General features: G+C 39.5%; 1 protein-coding gene and 1 long non-coding RNA gene across 3 annotated transcripts in view; one reads left to right on the top strand and one right to left on the bottom strand.

Annotated features, from left to right (window-relative positions):
* Positions 1 to 14976, bottom strand: part of LOC146332080 (uncharacterized) — a 156832-nt gene that overhangs the window by 85146 nt on the left and 56710 nt on the right. The window contains exon 3 of one of the 2 annotated variants that reach the window (XR_014772039.1): positions 12386 to 12502. This is a non-coding gene — a long non-coding RNA (uncharacterized LOC146332080). Of the gene's footprint in view, positions 1 to 11142; positions 12503 to 14976 lie in introns of those variants that run through there. The other variant, XR_014772038.1, reaches the window with a different exon arrangement.
* The window catches only part of LOC146332082 (plexin-A2-like), a 127192-nt gene that overhangs the window by 107751 nt on the left and 4465 nt on the right, over positions 1 to 14976 (top strand). The window contains exons 23-28 of the mRNA XM_084738945.1: positions 656 to 722; positions 1116 to 1262; positions 4173 to 4332; positions 6739 to 6842; positions 12399 to 12495; positions 14383 to 14582. Of these exons, the coding sequence (XP_084595071.1) occupies positions 656 to 722; positions 1116 to 1262; positions 4173 to 4332; positions 6739 to 6842; positions 12399 to 12495; positions 14383 to 14582 (775 nt within the window). The remainder of the gene's footprint in view (positions 1 to 655; positions 723 to 1115; positions 1263 to 4172; positions 4333 to 6738; positions 6843 to 12398; positions 12496 to 14382; positions 14583 to 14976) is intronic.

The raw sequence follows: 14976 nt of genomic DNA, 5'->3' as shown, positions 1-14976 counted from the left end.
TAAGGATGAGTTCACATGGGAGCCGGTACAACAAGAACTTGTTAGCCCAAACATGCTGCTCTTGCGGAAAAACTCCACAATTTAATGGGATGCCGTCAACAGGAGAGTCAATACAGGTTAGGGTTGAAATGCAGGTAAGGACCAAAAAGAAGTGACAGAGGCAGCAGGTTGGAGAGTGAAAGTGACTAGTGGCCAAAAAAGCTGCAGGCTTTGGATCAGATTCAGATTAGAAAAAGGCTTATACACCATTTTAAGGGTACTGTTACATGATTTAAAGGATTTACTACAGTAAATCATAAAATCTTCCCCATCTGTACTCATGTTAAGTAGCTAAGTGCAGACACAGCAAAGAAAAAGAGAGTGAAAGGACTTGAGGTGGACGTCTAAGTTGTGTCTGCACAATTATGTCATGACCCAAATATGTTCTGCACCAGCAGCACTTAAGTTACAGTATATCGGAGGAGTGTGTGTCCTCTGAGACCGAGCGGCTGAGTAAGGATGCCATCTCTCTGCAAACTCTCCATGTCATGTTTTTTGGTTCCAACAATGTCGAGCTCTTCCACGTCTTAAATTATAAAAGAATAATCAGAGCACTCCAGCTCTCTGTGGGACATCTCTTGCTAACAAATGAGTGCGCTCTCTTCTTGTCTTGCAGAACAGAGTCTGTGGCAGAGAAGATGCTGACAAATTGGTTTGCCTTCTTGCTCCACAAATTTCTCAAGGTACAACAAAATCCTTCTCGCACCTTATCGCTACAGGTGTCAAAGTGATATACTGTGACAATACTTCTTAAAATTATCACCACTGATTTTGTAATAGACTGCTGCATATGTTTTGTTGTAGCTGTCATTTTGACTGTGTGATATTGATGAGTTTTATGGATGTTGTGGAGGGATAATGGTTACCTGTGGGGTCAAACACATCTCCAGCTTTGCAATTCAAAAGAGAGAAAGCTCTGTTTTATTATGTTTGATGTGTCATGCTCTAGTTACCAAGTCTCATCGTCTGTGCTGATGAATACAGATCTCTTTCCTTCCCTTCATTTCTTCCCTATGTCTCATTTTCTTTTTCTCCCACCTTTCGCTCTAATCCCTGGGTTCCCTTCCAAAACAAAGGAGTGTGCTGGCGAGCCTCTCTTCATGCTGTTCTGTGCCATCAAACAGCAAATGGAGAAGGGACCCATAGACTCCATCACTGGAGAGGCACGTTATTCCCTCAGTGAGGACAAACTCATCCGACAGCAGATTGAATACAAGACGCTGGTGAGTCATAAAGACATTAATGAAAAAGAGAAAAAAGTCCAAAAATTTTGTCTGTATTCATTTTTGTACATCTATTGGCAAATAGCCTTGACAGATCCCCAGAAATGTGGCATGTGCCAGGGCTGTGGCTGTAATTTTATGAATGCTTTGAATATTTGTGTAGTTCCAATAAGATAACGGCAGTGGACAAATAATTTTGCACAGCCAGATTTCCATCTCGCCAAGCTTAAGGAGATTTGGACAAAAGTTCTTCAAAACAAACTGAGGAAATTAAAGATGTTCCTGGTGACTAATTTTCCTGTCAGTTAAATGGAAATTTTAATTTAGACTTTGATTAGTCTAAAAGCAGGAAAACAACCAGAATTGAGCACACATTATTATGGCAGATGCTATTTGCACCTGGGTTGCAATAATCCATGTGGCTCTTTACACCCGGGGGGAATAGCAACTTATAACCAACTGTATATAGCCTAGTATGGCAGACACAAACACCCAGGAGCCCATAGCCAACAATGTTATTCGCACCTGGGGTGTGAATAGTCAGTGTGTCTATTTATATCTTCATGGCTCTGATGAAGTCATATTTCCGTAAAACTAACCAGGCCGTTTTGTTGCCTGAACTTAACCAAACTGTGACATAAAACCTAAAATAAAATAAAAAAAAATCTTAAAAACTAACACTAACCACTGGCATGTAAATTCACACTATTCTCAAGTTATGGTTGTCCAAGGCAGGACATTCTTAAATTACCAAATCGTATTTCAAATGCTACTGAAAAAATCTGTGGCACTTTGTGAGGTGCCTTATGAATACTGCACATCATCCTACGAAACATGACAACTCACAAAATACTTTTCATACCAAACTGGATCACAGCAACTGCAGGTAAACAAAAAAACATTTACCGGCAGCTAATGTTAGCCACAACACAGTGTGGCTAATGTCAGCAGTGCTAGCAGCAGCAGCCTGCTCTCCTTGCAGGTTAACAGCCACATGCCTGTGCTGACTGTGTTTTTGCATTGCTCCAGCCGAGTGGTTATGTACAGAATCTTATTTTCATTTTCTAGATCAAAATGCTGCCAAACCGCGCCGGTTTTATGAGATGTCATCTGTCCCACTTTGATGATTACAACATCCAGGCCATCTGGGCATTAGGGCATTAGCATGTCTGGCTTTCTGTCTTATAAAATTTTAATAATTAGTTTAACCAACTAGTATTTCTGGTGCCAACTATCAAGGGTAGTGACATTTAACCGTTTAGTTGACTAATCACACCCATCCCTAGAAGAAATAAGGCCCTAAAATGTTGGCACAGCTGCTGAATTAGCTGTGAGTTTAACTCCAGTCTCAGCTTTATTTACTTATTTGCATAAACATCAGTATGTTCAAGTATGTCCTTCTCACTCCCATTGTTGGTTTGTAGAGAGAGTAAACTGCACAATATGTGAGGTGGTTCATGCTAGTGCTGTTCTCCTACATACAAACATTCCCACTAATCTGAAGCAGTTTAAAATGCAGAGACAAAGATCTGATCTCTCACTGGCCTCCCATCACAAATCATTACATTCATTTGGCAGATGCTTTCATTCAAGTTTATGGGCAAGTAGGTTCACACATGCAAGGAATTTCTGTTTTTGATGCATAACAAAAAACACTGTAAGTAGAAAAATATAAAGATTTAAAAAAGCAACTACTCCAAGTCAAAAGGCATACATAGAAAATGGACAATAAAATATGGAAAAATGTTCTAAAAATATATGCAATGTTATATTAAGGAAAAGCTGTACAGATTTCTGCAGGAATGTGCAAACTATTCATCAGGGAACGCGTCAAAGTTGATAGTATGCAGTACAAGAATATGTACAATATGCAAGATAACAATCCAAAGAATGATGTATTCCAAAAAGATGTGCATTAATGTTACACATCGAGTCAGAAATATTTTCCAATACAGACACATCGACAGATATTTTAGTTTTAGAAAGTTTAGTGTCTTGCTCGAGGCCACTTCAGCGTGTCAACGATTGTCTGTACCACACATACTGTAGTTTTATTGATTTTAAGTCCATAGCTCTGTTTTGGCCCTTTTCTAATAAACTTGTGTGCTTAAAGGTATAGTTTGGATTATTTAAAGTATAAGTAAGTATAAGTAAGTAGTTATCCATAGGCAATGTACTAGCATCAGATCAAACACAGGAGTTGCTGCACTACTGCTGCCTAGATTTGTTAGTTTGTTTCTGTGAGACGTTGATGAATCCACACTATCCTTTTAAAACTCCAAAGTCACACAATAACACAAACAAACTAACCAACTGTGGAAGCGGTAGACAAGCAACTATTGAACTATCCCTTTAAGGTTCTCTATGCCTGATTAACTTTGACAAGACAAGCCTGGCTACCCACATTAGTGGAGAAATAATTAAATGGATTGAGGGTAGAAGCGTTTTAACTGATGAAAAAATATTTAAGACCACTGACTCAATAAAAATCTGTTTGAGAGTGATGGAGTAGGGCCACACCAACACCAACATGCTTCTTTCTTTTACCTTTCCATTAAACTTAAGCCAATTGGGCTCCTCCACCGACCCGTCAGAATAAGTTCCCCCTCAGGCTTTAGCTCGAACGCAGAGCCAGCCAGGGACAGGATGACACCTCTCTGATATCCATGTCGGACAGTCTGAGAGGCTGTGTCTCATTACTTGTTTAATGCCCCTGCTAGAGCTGCACAGCCACATCCTGGAGGTGTGAAATTACATTTCTGGCCAAGATCCTCTCCACCAGGACAGTTTGGTGAGGAGTGGGTAATGAAAGGACTTTCCTAGCAAGCAACACCTTTCTCTCTCTCTCTCTCTTACCCCTCCCCATCTCCTCCACCGTCCTCTCCCTCTCTATCCATCCTGGATCCCCAGACGCTGAGCTGTGTGAACCCAGACAATGAGAACAGTCCAGAAATCCCTGTCAAGGTGCTCAACTGTGACACCATTACCCAAGTAAAGGAGAAGATCCTGGATGCCGTGTACAAGAACATGCCCTACTCACAGCGACCGCGGGCTGCAGACATGGATCTCGGTGAGGCTGCATTTGGTGCAATCAAACTGTGAAAGATTAATGTCATAATACTATTTCTCTGAGTCCCTGTTCAGACCTAGTATGAACATGAGTCTGATCACAAGTGGACAGTTCTAAGTACAGGTGTAAAATGCATCCAGGTCTGAGGTGGTCTGGGTCATATTCTTTTAGCTGTGTGAATGCAAACATGTCCTGGGCAACGAGGCCATCTACTCAACTGACGTCCTCTAAGTACAACATTTTGTTCATTGTGATGCAAATTACAAGTTTGGCCTCTCTTACCTCCACTGCAATACCCCCCGACTCCCTTAAAAAATGTGCTATTTTGAGACTTGTTGAGTGAAGAGACACTTTAGAAAAGACGCTGTCTATGACAAATTCTTACTTATTTGAGCCTTTTTGTAAATTTGGCAAATTTGAAGTTTTTTCTTTCTTTGTGTAAAAAATATTGTGTCTGTGTGTCTTAATGTGCTAATAGTTACTTCTGTTGAGCCGCCACTTAAAACAACAGCACATTTTGCAAACATGTTTATTTGCATATAGAGCGGGACAGTCAAATGGCTATGGCAAATTTTAAATCATTCCTGCTTTCTAGAAAATTCTGACTCAGGTCATTAATGCCTGTCTTCATCATATGTGATGTGAAAACAGATTTCCACACACTTAGAAGCTATTAAAAGAGAAATCTGTAATATATTTACTGTCATAAATCATACATTGTCATCAGAGATCAAACAACTATGTTATGTTGAAATCCTCGCTTGACAACAACATTACAGCCGCAGTGTCCCACATTGAAAGTTGGTTCTGGGTTAGTTCTGGGTTGGAATAACTGTTTTTGTGTGCCCTCTTCACACTAATGTCAAATTTTGAATTAATGACGAATGTTTGCTGAATTGAGTCAGTGTTTGTTTATGAGTTGTAACAAATCAGTGATAATCTTTTAGAAGAAGTGGATGTTTATAACGGTTAAACTTAGCAATATGTTAATGGGGTCTGGCAGGCAGTGAGGCAAAGCAATGAGTTTTTATTTTCAGGATAACGGGTTTAGTTTTCCATTGACAAGACAATTGACAGTTAGAAACAGCTGATCAACTTACAATGTAGGACTCGTCCTCACTTGTTATTGTCAATTTACGTGTTGCTGCGTGCGTCTTGCGCTCATGCAGTGGTCCTGCAGCTTGCCTGAGCCTTCTCAACTCTGGGGAGGAGGGGGCGGGGGGAAACATCCTGCTTCAACCACAGATTGTATATTAAAAAGGATTTACACCTATTTCATATACAATCTAATCTAAAACTCTTTATTTGGACTGCAGAACTCATTTTTGTTAATGCAATTGTTTCATATTACACCTTGTAGCATCTCTGCCAGGCTGCTGATAGTGCAGGTAAAACATGAGACTCATTGTGGGTTGATAGAGGACTGTGACGTAGTCACCTCTTTGCACTGAATGGCCAAATGGAGAGTAATGGATATTCAACTGACAAAACAGCTCTTGTGTTTATTTGCATACAGAGCGGGGAAGTGAGATCAGATCACAAGTGGTTACCTGAGACGCACTGTAATGCCTGATCTGACGTACTCCGAGCTGTTCACTTGTGATCGGATCACCCTGTACGCGTGGTAATACCAGCTCTGAACAGGCTCCTGTATTTTCTGGGATGAAACAGACTGAAAATTTGTCAGGGCACATGAGATGTTGGAATAATGACAGGAGGGAAGAATACAGTTGAGAGTGGGCATGTCAGGGGAGTTGTCACTGATATTTCACTGAAGACATCAACAAAGGGCTCAACATCAGTTTTGTGGGAGACAACCCCTCCCCACACCTGTTTACAGCCCTAACCAGAGCAGCACTCGCCGACACTGACGCTAAACCTTACTGACAGCTCACCTACACGTAGGCTTACGCCCACAACATGTCATCCAGTACGGAATGACTCGGCACAAATCCAACTGACACGCACCTTCAGAGGGAGTAAATAAGATACCTTGTAGGTAGTGGCTGATATTGCTTTGGGTTTGTAGTTTTACACCTTAAGGGGCTTTTGCAGGTTAGGGATTTGGAGAGGATCAGTTTCTCCTTGTTGCTTTGGGCAGCTTAAATCCCCGTGAAGACTCTGTGTCATTTGTGTTTTGTTTGCAGAATCACTTTAATTGTCAAGAAGAAATGTACGGGAAGCTGTCTCTGTGACATTTCAGCTGCTACGCTTGGCAACGCACAGAGTTTCAAAGAGCAAAAAAACACAGTACAGGAGGATAACATGACCTCACCTGCAGCTCAAAGGGACAGTGCAAGACAAACGATGGACATTAGACAATATGTAACTGTCAGACACTTGGGAAACAAAGATTTCCCAAAATGCACCATGTCACACACTCACTATTGATTGTATTTTCTACAGAGTGGCGGCAGGGCAGAACAGCTCGTGTGGTCCTGCAGGACGAAGACATCACCACCAAGATAGAGAGTGACTGGAAGAGACTCAACACACTCATGCACTATCAGGTCTGTTAGTAACTTTAATACTAGGGCTCCAACTCATGATTAAAGGAATAGTTAGAATTATTTGATGTGGGGTTCTCTGAGGTACTACTGATTGTCAGTATATAGTTCCCCAGTTTTGGGAAGCAGAGAGGAGTACTAACATGGAAGCAAAGCAATGTTTTGCACTTTAGCCACTAAAACTGAAAGATTTTTTTAAGTGGACCTTGTTTTAAGTGCCTTTTTCTTTGGGAACCTGCCATATAGAAGCCACATATTGCTGTCTCCAAACAAACCAAATTCCACAGGCAACATCAGTCATTTTACCTCGCAGAACACTGGTGTTACTGGTCTACCACTGCCTCGGTCAGGTAGTTAGTTTTTGTAATTGGTGAATCCAAATTAATCTTTTAAAAGACTGGAGTCACACAATAATACAAACAAACTAACACACTGATTCAGTGGCAAAGCAGCAACTCCAATCTTCTGCGAGGTAAAATTACTGATTTTGCACATGGAGTCTGGTGCAGGGCTCCATAAACTCCATGAGATGAACTTTTCCCCTCAGTGTCCTGTAACTGTCCCAAATTCTACTTTCAGCTGTCCCAGATTTCACAACCATTGTCCCAAATTGAAGCTCTTTTTTTCCCCATTCTGAAATTGGGGCTCATTAAACCTTTCCTTAAGACATGTACAATAAGCTGTACACAGTTCTATAAATTCACAGTAGGGTTATTACTGAGACGCTCTCATACAGCACACATTAGATGACATGTAAGAGAACACGTACTGACAATGATCAATATGGTGCAGTTCAATTAGCATGTACAACTTTTCTGGTACAAATTTTATGACAAAGTAACCTTGAGTAACATTGCACATTAACATTCTGCAGTGTTCAATTTTAGTTACATACTTTGCCCAGCTTACTCTATAAACAGATTCTGCATCAGCATATGAATGCAGAATCTGTAGGCATATGGTAATGTATATGAATGCTAAATTATTGTCAGACAATAGCTGATGGGTTCTGGGATTAGGGAAAATAAAGACTCGGCTGCCCTCAGGTCTACTGCTGGTAGTTAGACACATGTTCTCTAAAATAGCACAGAAATGCAACAAAACGTAACGCTGCATATTTTTTAAATGTTACTACTAATACAAACAAAACATGCAGTGTTAGAGTATAGAGTATATGAGCTGCATATGATGTTAAGTTGCATGGTACACAGATGTTTTGTGGGAGTTGGGTCATATGTTTAGCTATAAACGTTCCCTGTGTATGTCGGAACAATAGGCTGCACCAAGTTGGGTGACTGACAATGAATGATTCAATGAGTACACTACAGTGCAGTGGTCATTTAAATTTGCTGTAGGACTGTTTATATGTTACGGCTACCACCTGCAAAGGCACCCACCTGTCACTCAGAGCAACCACGCTCCTAATTATGCATAACTTAAAGCGTTACTCTACAAACACACTACATCCCTGCAACGTTGCCATTATGACATCATCATTTTGTAAGGTAACAATGTTACTGCTACATTACAGTTTCAACGTTAAGTTGCAACTACGGTCCTACGACTCAAGTCTGTGTTAGTAGGGTTTAAACAGGTGAGTTAATAAAAATTCACACACTGTACAGTTGTTTTGAAGGGTAAATTAGCTATAAAGAGGGGTTAAAATGCGCTTAGATCAACTCATGCAGGTGACACACACTGCAGGCCTGTCCGGCGCTCTGATGAGGATCCAGTGCACATGGACATGGAATTGTTAGTCATTCAATTAAACTTTGACGCCTTAGTCCGTTGGGCGACATTATGTTTGGACCAGTTTTCTAAACCCTTCCTATAGACATGTTTATTTCGGCCTTAAATTTGGGCATTTTGCTATGGGAGTCTGTGGGGATTGAGTTGCTTTTTGAGCCAGCCTCAAGTGGCCATCCGAGGAACTGCAGTTTTTGGCACCTCCATGTTGGCTTCGTTTTTCAGCCCTGGAGGTTGGCGCTTGGCTGCAACTAAAAATGAACAAATACTGAAAAATGCCACTCACAATTTCCCAAAGCCTCAAATTCCTCATTTTGTCCAAAATCCAAAGGTATTCAAAGAGTACTCACATTTAATAAAAGTTGCAGAAGAAAATGTTTGGTATGTATGTTTGAAAAGTGAGGGAAATGGTTAATAAATGATAAAAAAAAAAAAGTGTAATCTTTTGCCACAGTCTAATCATTTCAGCTCTAATTAATACTAAGCTATTTCACTGCTGCTTCACAATTATTCCTGAAAACCTTGAATCTTTTTCCACCTTTTTTTAAAAACTACAATTACCCAGTTGCTCAAGGGTGTTACAGCAGATATTGTTGATGAAGGACAGAGGATTACTCATTCACATTCATATCACTCATCTCACCCCTGCCAACGTTTTTTCACCCTCCCGGGCACATGCACGCTCAGTCAACCCGAACATGCACCCGTGTGCCTCTGTCTTTTACAACATCTTTTTTTTTTTTCAGCTCATAAATACGACTACACAGGTCAACAACCTCAGATGAGTCATCCTGTTACTTTGTCAGTCAAATGTTTGTCTTGACTATCAGCTTTGGGCCAACTGTACCACTCTCACTCTCACATGCAGCCGGTTATTCACTGCAGCATATTTTAGTTTAAACAAAGAGAGAAATAAAGACAAAAGAAAGCTGCATTTTCTGCACTAAAAGCATCTTTTGACAAAAGAGGTATGTACTCCCTCTTATCTGTCAAGCAGATAAATAATTTCGCCGTTTCATTCATAATCTCTCTGCCAGGTGTGGAAATGTTTGTTCTGTCGCTAAGCTGGATTTATATTAGCCACATTTGTAGCTCAAGCAGAACAGTAGCGTGAATTTTGTTCACGCTGCAGATGACCTCGTCACGTCTGCCAAGCACAGCTACAGTAGACAGTATTTACCTGGAAGTACTGTACAGACATAACGTTGAACCAACATCTGCAATGAACCACAACACTCAGCACCCAGTGAATTTGACTCAAACAAACACCAGTGGGGGAGAAAGTACTCAGATCCTTTACTTAAGTAAAAGTACTAATATACATTGTAAAAATACTCTGTTACAAAATAAGGTCCTGCATTGAAAATGTTAATTTAAATATATGCAAGTATTACCATCAAAATGTACTGACAGTGTAAGAGTTAAAGTGCTTAATGCAGAAAAATGTCTCCTGTGACTGTTATACTACTTTATATATGATATCATTTGATTATTATTACTCATGCATCAATTTAAAAGCAGGATTTTACTTTATTAGTTGTTGAGGTGGAGCTCATTTTCGACTAGGTTGTACAGGACTGCAAATAATGATTATTTTATTCTGGATTCATCTGCTGATTATTTTCTCCAATAATCGATTGACTGGTTTGTAAACATTTTGAAAATGATGAGAAACTACCAGCTGTAGTTTTTTAAACTGTTGGGTAGTATAATTTATAACAAAACATCATATTTTAAAAACTCCTCATATGCTTGCAGAAATCTTAATTTGTACAGTAACTAGTAACCAGGCTGTAAGATAAATGCAGTGAAGTAAAAAGCACAATATTTAACTCTGAGATGTAGTGTAGTCAAAGTATAAAGTGGTATGAAGAGAAAAGACCTCAAATTTGTACTTAAATGATTGAGCAAATGTATTTAGTTGCAAAATTAAACAACTGAGGCCCCCCAAAGCTGCCTATATTTATCCACTTTTGATTCGCATACAGTTTGGCTACACTCATTGTTTTGGCTCCAGCATCCCATTCATTATTATTCAACTGTCTCAACGGCCCAAACACACACAGGAAGCCATTAACTGCTCCTGGCCAGAACTGAATCACAAATCTTTGCAGGCAACACAAGCTAGCAACTACATCAACTTTCACTACTGAGGCAAATATGCTAATTTAATATTATTCAATAGTTTCAGCCACTTAAAGTTGGAATGTAATCGAACCTGCCTGTGCTGTCACATGCATGTTCACAGTGTTTCCACAATCATGGAATCAATCAATCAGTAATCAAGAGTAGCTGTTCTTTCATCCATTAACTACCATTTCAACATCAATATGAGCCTAAACATAACTTTTCAGATGGCAATGTTATCAGTTTTGGGGAGCTCTGCTAAAGGAAAATAGGAAAATTATGATTTTTACCATTTCTTTCATTTTCCATCTGTTTTGCATGACTGGAAAAATTTTTTAAATGTTCCAGATTTTCCAGGACACGTGCGAACCCTGATTTTGGCAAATAGGCACAATAAATATGCCAAATTAGCTATTAACAGTTCCTGTTTGCAGTGTACTCATGAATGTTCAGACAACTGTCTCTGAATTCAGTTGATACTAGAGAAAACTCAAAATCGTGATGACTATCAGTCAGGTTCTGGAGCATCTTTTTTTCTATTTCTCAGTGGGTTTATGGACGCTTATTTGCAATGTACACTGGAATATATGTTATCCTTTGAAAAGTTTGTTGAAAACCTCTGCATTAGACTAACATCTCAGCAGCCTGTTCTTCCCCCACAGCAAGGCAATGCTGACTTTTATTATCACCAAGTCCTGCTTTAAAAGGTTTAATCATAGCTGGGATGCAGCTTGGTTAATTTATTTGGTTATACTGAAAGTGTATGTGTTAATAACAGCAAATCTTAAATGAAAAATAGGAGTTGCCGCACACAAAGTCTAAGTGGATATAAATAATTTTGAGCTGAGTTTTAGTGTGTGGTAAATCCAATTTTGATGCCTCCGCCTTATTTGACCTTTACCCAAGTGAATTATATTGCCGTGAAGAGGATTTCTCCTTTTCTCACTGATGAAATCTTCTTAGTTGATTCCAAGTTTTAATTAAAGTTTCAAGGTTGATGTTTAGTTCAGTTAAAGCTATAAAATGTAACATTTTCATATTCAAATCTCTAAAATGCTTTATATGCTATATATTTTGTGGAGTTGTGTACTTACAATATCCCAAATGTGTCCAACCTTGTTCAAACCCAGAGAGAGACATAAATTATTCAAGGTAACGGTGTGTTTCCTCACCAACTGCTAGCTGCTATAACTTCCGGTAAAACAAGGGATACATCAGAGAGTGACATTTGACAGATAGATTTTCATCTGCAATGGTGGTTGTTTAACAGTGAAGATAACAACTCCCATGATCCCACACTACCTCATGACATCATCAAACTACATCTTTTGTTGTTGATTGAATGTGAGACCTCAAGCAGCAGAACTTACACAGTGCGTGTTCAAGTGTACAACATATTTGGAGTACATTTGAGGAATTCAATTGACGTACAGCAGATATTTTCAGAATGGACAGTTGGACAGTTTGGCCAAGTTTGTTTTTCTTTCTTCTGATGGCCTGTAGAAGACATTCAAAAACTCCGGATCACATTTTTTGCGAATTCACACTCCTTGCACAGGGTAGAGTTTTTAATCTCAGGCTTTTTTTTTTTTTTTTTTTTTTTTTTTTAAATTCCACCCATGATTACTTTTGAGTCACAGCTGCAAGCCACAAATTAATGAGTCAGCCTTTACCTTTGCCTTCCAGGTGTCTGAGCGCTGTGTGGTGGCCTTGGTGCCCAAACAGATGTCCTCTTTCAACATTCCTTCATCAGCCAGCTTCCCACGCAGCATCAGCAGATACGGTCAGTACTATTTAAGAAACAAAAAATACTGTTGTTCATATTCATCCAGCGTCAAGCAGTGTTGCACCATCTGTTGCTGTCACTCATCATCAGGCTTTAGAAAAGTATATTAGCAGATACTAATACAGCACAATGAACAAAGAGATGCAGTACAAGGTCTAAAAATATTCCACAGTACACAGTCTTTACATTGGGGGTTCTCAAAGTGCAGTCTGCGGACCAATGGTGGCCCCTGGAAACAGTTTGCGAGGCCCCCAAACTTGATACAAAATGCATGCATTACATTTTAATCATGGGCATCCCATAACAAAACATTTCACATTCAATAGGCTGCATCAGTCCTACTTGATTACTTTTTTAGAGGGGCCAGATTTGAAAAAAAAAAAAAAAAAGTACAATGCCAAAGTACCAGTGGTTTACTTTTCTTTTTTCTTTTATTAGTTTTCACAATTGGAACTGAAGCATTATGTACAAAAGTACAGGAAAAAAACAATGCACCTTTAACATCTATTTTCATTCACTTTGACTCCCATAAACTGTTTTTTAAAATTTCTAAACGATCAAAGGGCCGGATTGAGTTTGTCAAAGGGCTGACTTTGGCCCATGGTTCGCCAACACGCCTGACTTACATTTGATAGACTCAAACAATATAATACATACAAACTGTGTCCCGCTGACAAGGTCAGGGTCACGTTAAGAATGACACTTTGTAAAAAGCTACTGGTTGCATAGCAACTACTGGCGCCTAGCAAGTGTCATAGGAGTTGAGTTCGTCATCAGTGCTAGTGCTGTTTCAGTGGACAAATACACAGTTTAATGTGGATGTATGATGGAAAAAATGCTGTATGGCTTGGGAGAAAAGAAGTTGGCTGCTCAACATAGTAAAAATAAATGATAATGTGATTATCTTGACAGTAGGAATGATCATTTTTGCATCACATTTTCATTTTCACTGAAAAAAAACTTTTAACATCATGCTGATGTGACATTTGTTGGGGTCTGTACCAAACAAACATGTTTTCTTACATCTTGTAAGTCTCTTGTCTTCAACAAGACTTGTAGGGCAGGACATCTCTGCAGCACTACAGTACTTCATTAAAACGCCGGTCTGTTAAACATTTTTCCATTATCAAAAAATTGCAGCTTCTGCCATTTGGACACAGCATTTGGCCATATTGCAATTTCGATAATATGTCAAATAACTGTGCAGCTCTATTCAACTCTTACTTCGTCGGACCTCTGGGATGGAAATCACTTGCAAACAGGTGAATTCAGTAGTCGAGAAATTTAAATGCCATTATCAGACCAGTCACAAATAGTTTGTGGGCTTACTTGTATTGTGGCCATCGGTCATTATGCTGGCTCATTAAATTGGCACTCAGACATCAAAACCTTTAGAGCCCTGCTGCTCCACACTATGTGGTTTATGTGCAAGTTCTATAAGGAGACATTATATGGAGTCTTATCACTTCAAATTCAAATAAACTTACATCCTTGGCGGATCTAAAGTGTAATTCAAATCACATCAATGAAACTGCAGCTCATTCTGATATTTTGTATCAGGCTTTGAATGATTTTTCTTTAAAAACACGACACATGTTGTAAACAGGATGACAAGAAAAGCAGAAAACAGAAGAGTGACAGAAAGCGAGGGCCAGAGCCCAGATAGAAAACATGCTTTTAGTGAATGAGTGCACATCTGTATCATTACTATGACAACCAATGAAATAATGATAGCAAACGACTGTGAGTCTAGAAGCACACATCCAACCTGCTCACTTACAGACTACAAAGAGGACAGACTGCCTTATTTTCAGATGTGTTTCTTCCATTTGAGCGAGATGAGAATGGCTGTTTTTTCTTTATATCTGACTTCTGACCATGTAGGTGTGGACGTACCCTTCCGCTCCACGCCCACCAGCCCGGACAGCCCCCACTCCCGTGTGCCCATGCTGACCCCTGACCTGGAGAGCGGGGTCAAAGTTTGGCACTTAGTCAAGAACCATGACCATGGGGACCAGAAAGAGGGCGAGCGTGGCAGCAAGATGGTGTCTGAGATCTACCTGACGAGGCTGCTGGCAACAAAGGTGCAATATATTACATATAATGTCATATGTTGTTGTTTTTTTTAACAGCACATGCCGCCATAATTGTAGGGCTGCCCCATAATAGTTGACTTAACTGTTGGTTGGTGAGAAAAGTCTTGGTCAACCAAGTTTTCATTCATTTGTTTGTCACACAGGAAAAGAAACTACATTCTGCATCTTGTAGTTTTTTTTGCTTGTTTTTTGTTCTTTCTTTTGCTGTTCTCCAACTCACTTGGAAGGGGAACAAGAGATGAGGTGTTTGCAATCTGCAAGCCCTTTAATGATAATTTTTAACAATATGACTAATCCCTAACAACAAAACACAATGGGAGACAATACCTGCAATCAAAAACACTTTAGATTTAGACTAGATACTAGATGTAGGACCACTAAA

This window comes from Lutjanus erythropterus, chromosome 2, assembly GCF_056507025.1.
Source record: "Lutjanus erythropterus isolate fLutEry1 chromosome 2, fLutEry1.hap2, whole genome shotgun sequence".
Lineage (NCBI taxonomy): Eukaryota > Metazoa > Chordata > Actinopteri > Lutjaniformes > Lutjanidae > Lutjanus > Lutjanus erythropterus.
The sequence above is the reverse complement of the archived record's forward strand: the minus strand, read 5'-3'. Positions and strand labels throughout refer to the sequence as shown.